Source organism: Boleophthalmus pectinirostris, unplaced genomic scaffold, assembly GCF_026225935.1.
Source record: "Boleophthalmus pectinirostris isolate CB_2022bp ecotype Guang Dong unplaced genomic scaffold, ASM2622593v1 HiC_scaffold_19, whole genome shotgun sequence".
In the NCBI taxonomy this organism is placed as follows: domain Eukaryota; kingdom Metazoa; phylum Chordata; class Actinopteri; order Gobiiformes; family Gobiidae; genus Boleophthalmus; species Boleophthalmus pectinirostris.
In genome coordinates, this window is record NW_026571140.1 from 43,999,176 (window position 1) to 44,005,175 (window position 6,000).

General features: G+C 48.4%; 1 protein-coding gene across 2 annotated transcripts in view; it reads left to right on the top strand.

Annotated features, from left to right (window-relative positions):
- The window catches only part of LOC110153457 (C-myc promoter-binding protein-like), an 83,953-nt gene that overhangs the window by 50,020 nt on the left and 27,933 nt on the right, over positions 1 to 6,000 (top strand). For both annotated transcript variants that reach the window (XM_055154879.1, XM_055154878.1), the window contains exons 25-26: positions 1,579 to 1,882; positions 5,412 to 5,652. In XM_055154879.1, the coding sequence (XP_055010854.1) occupies positions 1,579 to 1,882; positions 5,412 to 5,652 (545 nt within the window). The remainder of the gene's footprint in view (positions 1 to 1,578; positions 1,883 to 5,411; positions 5,653 to 6,000) is intronic.

A 6,000-nucleotide genomic window follows, 5' to 3' on the forward strand; every position in this document is an offset into this window, starting at 1 on the left:
TCTAAACCAGGTCTAAACCAGCAGGTCTAAACCAGGACTAAACCAGGACTAAACCAGGTCTAAACCAGGTCTAAACCAGGACTAAACCAGGTCTAAACCAGGTCTAAACCAGGTCTAAACCAGGACTAAACCTAAACCAGGACTAAACCAGGACTAAACCAGGTCTAAACCAGGTCTAAACCAGGACTAAACCAGGACTACTAAACCAGGTCTAAACCAGGTCTAAACCAGGTCTAAACCAGGTCTAAACCAGGTCTAAACCAGGACTAAACCAGGACTAAACCAGGTCTAAACCAGGTCTAAACCAGGTCTAAACCAGGTCTAAACCAGGTCTAAACCAGGACTAAACCAGGACTAAACCAGGTCTAAACCAGGTCTAAACCAGGACTAAAGCAGGACTAAACCAGAACTAAACCAGGACTGAGTGTCGGGACTTGGTCTCTATTTCTCTCCGTCTCTCGAGCCCAAGATTAGTCCTGGTTTATTTATTTTATGCCAAACTACAGCCAAATAAAAAATAATATATCGTAGTATAGTAAAATAATAAAAAGTTATTAATTAAAAAGTTATTATTAAATAATAAAAAGTTATTTTAGTTTTATTTTTTGTTTTTATCCGATGCACACGCAGATTTCTCAAAGTTTCATTTTCAGCCGCTGTCTGCACACGACGTGAAGAGAAAGAAGTGAGAGAAAAAGAAAACACTCCTGTCATTCGCATCAAAGAGCCGGATCTAAGAGCCGCTTCGTTCGCGACCGACCGTCACTACACACACTAAAGAAACTAGCGCTATTAGCCTTTAGCCGTTAATGCGTGTGCGCCGGTCTCCCAACGATCGATTAAGAAAGTTTAATCGAATGTCCATCCTTACTTGATACAGGCGAGTTTCAGCTGACGTCATTGTTATTAAAAGCCGGCGTTGCTGCTGGGAAATATTTTGGTCGGAGGCAAGAAACACGGTAGCGTCAAACACAGTGTGTAACCTCTCGTATTTATCCCCGTTAATGTTAAACTCCTGCTGCATTATCGGACGCACAAATAGAAGCACGGAAGAAGGAAAATGTCTTTTTCGTATTCTGAGTGAAAAGAACCGCTAACGGTGAATTAAACGACTTTCAAACATCCGCAGAGCAAACGTAGAAGATCCTAACAAACCGTGGACTCAACAAGTTCAACAACACATCCAGACTCTTGGAGGTTTTCATCTTTTCTGCTGTGAATGGCCCAGGAGTTTCCACCAAGTCATTGTGGATGTCGCCCAAGTGAATATTTGTCCAGGTAGTTGGAGATTCTGACCAGAAGTTTGGTTTGGTCCAGACTCTGTCGGGGTTGAAAAGGGTGATTTGTCGTCCGTCGATGTTTATGACCAATTTGTGGTCAAATGGTCTTGGGTCCTTCTGCTGTTAGACTGGATAAATAACCGGGATCAATACCCTTTACGTGTTTTCTCACTCCGTCCGTCATGTTCAATTAGTGTTTCTTGCCGCCGACCAAAGTAATTCCCAGCATGAAACGCACGCTTTGGTCAACAATGAAACTCGCCTATTGAAATAAAGTTTGTATTTTTCCTGTGCACAGGTCTCCGCTCAGAGTCCCTCGCTCGCTCACCTTTCAGCCCGACTCCGGCCCCGCCCCCCGGCTGTCTCCGCGGCAACAGAGCCCGAGCCCCGCCCCCAGCAGCAGCAGCCCGTCCCGCAGCAGCAGCCTGGTGTCCCCCCTCAGCTCGTCGTCGTCCTCCTCTTTCGCGCTGGACTCTCTGCTCACGCCCAAGCTGGACATGTTCCGCAGCAGCGTGGTGTCGGCGTCCAGGGAGGTGGTGGACAAAGCCAGCCGCTGGTACCTGCGCCTGTCCGCCCCAGACTCCGCCCCCGACTCCGCCCCGGTAACGCTCCAGTCCGGTCCGGTCTGTGCCCGTCCGGAGACCTCAGAGTGTTTCCCTGGGGGTGGGGGGCAAACTGTGGGCACTGCTCTGTCTCTGAAACACTTTGGTTTTTGCTTTGTCTGGAATGTTCCACAAGCCGAGTGTCGTTCGTTCATTTGTTTTTCAATGTAAAACCAAAAATAAGAAAACGAAAAAACAACAGTTTTCTTCATTATTTGTCTCCAAAACCAAAATGAAAAAACAGATAATGAGTTTTCGGTTTTATGTTTAAATGAAAAAAGGAAAAAACTGGTAACAGACGTTTCCTGTTTCTGTGACTTAAACTGCGATGGCGAACTTTTGTGCTGCATGTGGACTAAACCAGGACTAAACCAGGACTAAACCAGGACTAAACCAGGACTAAACCAGGACTAAACCAGGACTAAACCAGGACTGAACCAGGACTAAACCAGGACTAAACCAGGACTGAACCAGGACTAAACCAGGACTAAACCAGGACTAAACCAGGACTAAACTAAAGACTGAACCAGGACTGAACCAGGACTAAACCAGGGCTAAACCAGGACTAAACCAGAACTAACCAGAACTAAACAGGACTAAACCAGAACTAAACAGACTAAACCAGGACTAAACCAGGACTGAACCAGGACCAGGACTAAACCAGGACTAAACCAGGACTGAACCAGGACTGAAACAGGACTGAACCAGGACTGAACCAGGACTAAACCAGGACTAAAACCAGGACTAAACCAGGACTGAACCAGGACTAAACCAGGACTAAACCAGGACTGAACCAGGAACTAAACCAGGACTGAACCAGGACTAAACAGGACTAAACCAGGACTAAACCAGGACTGAACCAGAACTAAACCAGGACTGAACCAGGACTAACTAACCAGGACTGAACCAGGACTAAACCAGGACTGAACCAGAACCAGAACTAAACCAGGACTGAACCAGGACTAAACCAGGACTGAACAGGACAAACCAGGACTAAACCAGGACTAACCAGGACTGAACCAGAACCAGACTAAACCAGGACTAAACCAGGACTAAACCAGGACTGAACCAGGACTAAACCAGGACTAACCAGGACTAAACCAGAACCAGACCTAAACCAGGACTGAACCAGGACTAACTAAACCAGGACTGAAACCAGGAAACCAGACTGAAACCAGGACTGAACCAGGACTGAACCAGGACTAAACCAGGTGAACCAGGACTGAACCAGACTAAAACCAGAACTAAACCAGGACTAAACCAGGACTAACCAGGACTAAACCAGGACTGAACCAGGACTGAACCAAACTGAAACCAGGACTGAACCAGGACTGAACTAAACCAGGACTGAACCAGGACTAAACCAGGAACTGAACCAGGACTGAAACCACTACTAAACCAGGACTAAACCAGAACTAAACCAGAACTAAACCAGAACTAAACCAGGACTACTAAACCAGGAACTAAACCAGAACTAAACCAGGACTGAACCAGGACTAAACCAGGACTGAACCAGGACTGAACCAGGACTGAACCAGGACTAAACCAGGACTAAACCAGGACTGAACCAGGACTGAACCAGGACTGAACCAGGACTAAACCAGGACTAAACCAGGACTGAACCAGGACTGAACCAGGACTAAACCAGGACTAAACCAGGACTGAACCAGGACTGAACCAGAACTAAACCAGGACTGAAGGTGATTTGTCGTCCGTCGATGTTTATGACCAATTTCTGGTCAAATGGTGTTGGGTCGTCTGCCGTTAGACTGGATAAATAACCAGGATCAATACCCTTTACGTGTTTTCTCACTCCGTCCGTCATGTTCAATTAGTGTTTCTTGCTGCCGACTAAAATAATTCCCAGCATGAAACGCACGCTTTTGTCAACAATGAAACTGGCCTATAAGCGCTCATAGTCGGACTTTCATAGTTCCTGGTCTGTGACGTCTCCAAGAAATCATGAAGATTTCAGAACTATTGTGTAATTGATGTTCAAAAACCCAAACTGTGCAGAAGATACAACGTGAAGAGAGTTATTTTGCATCAGATGGACATTTAAACTAACAAAGCTCCATCGGAATCAGATCAGGATCTGTTCCACAACCCAGGAGGACGACTTTAGCTTTATCCATCCACCCATTTTCGTCCGCTTATCTGGGGTCGGGTCGCGGGGGCAGCAGTCTAAGCAGGGACTCCCAGACTTCCTCACCCCAGACACTTCCTCCAGCTCCTCCGGGGGGACCCCGAGGTGTTCCCAGGCCAGCCCAGAGACATAGTCCCTCCAGTGTGTCCTGGGTCTTCCCCGGTGCCTCCTCCCAGTGGGACATGAACACCTCCCGAGGGAGACGCCCAGGAGACGTCAGAACAGACGTCCTCCCCTCAGACGCTCCTCTCCATGTGGAGGAGCAGCGGCTCTACTCCGAGCTCTTCCCGTGTGACTGAGCTTTTCACTCTGTCTCTAAGGGAGACGCCCAGACACCCTGCGGAGGAAACTCATTTCGAGCGCTTGTATCCGCGATCTCGTCCTTTCGGTCACTACCCAGAGCTCATGACCAGAGGTGAGAGTAGGAACGAAGACTGACCGGTAAATCGAGATCTTTGCCTTTCGGCTCAGCTCCTCTTCACCACAACGGTCCGATACAGCGACCGCATCACTGCCGAAGCTGCACCGATCCGCCTGTCAATCTCACGTTTGTCCTCCCCTCACTCGTGAACAAGACCCCGAGATACTTGAACTCCTCCACCTGAGGCAGGGACTCTCCACCCGCCCGGAGAGGGCCAGACGCCTTTTTCCGGTCGAGAACCATGGCCTCAGACTTAGAAGAGTTGATCTTCATCCCAGCCGCTTCACACTCGGCTGCAAACTGCCCCAGTGCACGTTGCAGGTCCTGGTTCGATGAAGACAACAGGACAACATCATCCGCAAACAGCAGAGATGAAATCCTGTGGTCCCCAAACCGGACCCTCCGGCCCCTGACTGCACCTAGAAATTCTGTCCATAAACACAATGAACAGAACCGGTGACAAAGGGCAGCCCTGGTGGAGTCCAACATGCACCGGGAACAGGTCTGACTTACTGCCGGCAATGGGAACACAGCTTTATATTTTTCTAACGACGCTGGTCGAACGAGCTGGCGATGTGATGTCGGACGGTTTTATGTCGTTTGCGCTGTTTGAAGTCGCCGTGATTATATTGTAAACTGAATAACACCGTCTGGATCAGCCCCAGTCTTGAGCTCCAGTATTTCCGCCAAAACATTAAATCACGTAACTGCCACGTCGCACGCAAATCCTCAGTAGTCCGGAATTTACGGTAATAACATAAAAAGGGTTTTTATTCTCGTGGTGGAATCAGAATCGGTTTTGAGTGTCAAATCTGTTCCTTAATATCAAAATCATGTTTGAAGTTGTAGTATCGCGACAATGCTTGTTTCCAAACACGCCCTGTGGTTTTATTTAATTACTCCAGAACGTTCTGACTTTGGGACGTGATCCTCGGTCACTGAAGTCCACGTGTCTCCTGCAGGACGAGGACCTCCCCGGACCCGACCCGGACCGTCCACACCCGGACCAGGGGAGGGCCTCTGGGCTGAAGAACGGCCCCACGCTGCGCTCTCCGGATCCGGTCCCCAGTCCTGGTCTCAGTCCCGCTCTCAGTCCGGGTCTGAGCCTTGGTTTGAGTCCGAGTCTGAGTCCCGGTCCGGACCCGTCTCCCAGGAGAAGTCCCGTGTGCAGTGCCACCAGAAAATCTGCCCCCTCCAGCTCAGGTGAGTGACACTGAAAAGCCCAGATCCCCGCTGGAGTTGTGTCTCATTCATGTTTAACGCACAAACCTTTCGATTTCAACTTTTGATTCGATACGATATGTTTCAAACTGATTCGATACGATATGTTTCAAACCAATTCGATACGGTTCAACAAAAAGTAAAGGCTAAATCATGTCTGTGATACTAAAAGTCTTTGTTAAACCACTTCTTGTGCAACTGAACCAGGTCTAAACCAGGACTAAACCAGGTCTAAACCAGGGACTAAATCAGGACTAAATCAGGGACTAAACCAGGGACTAAACCAGGACTAAACCAGGGACTAAACCAGGATTAAACCAGGATTAAACC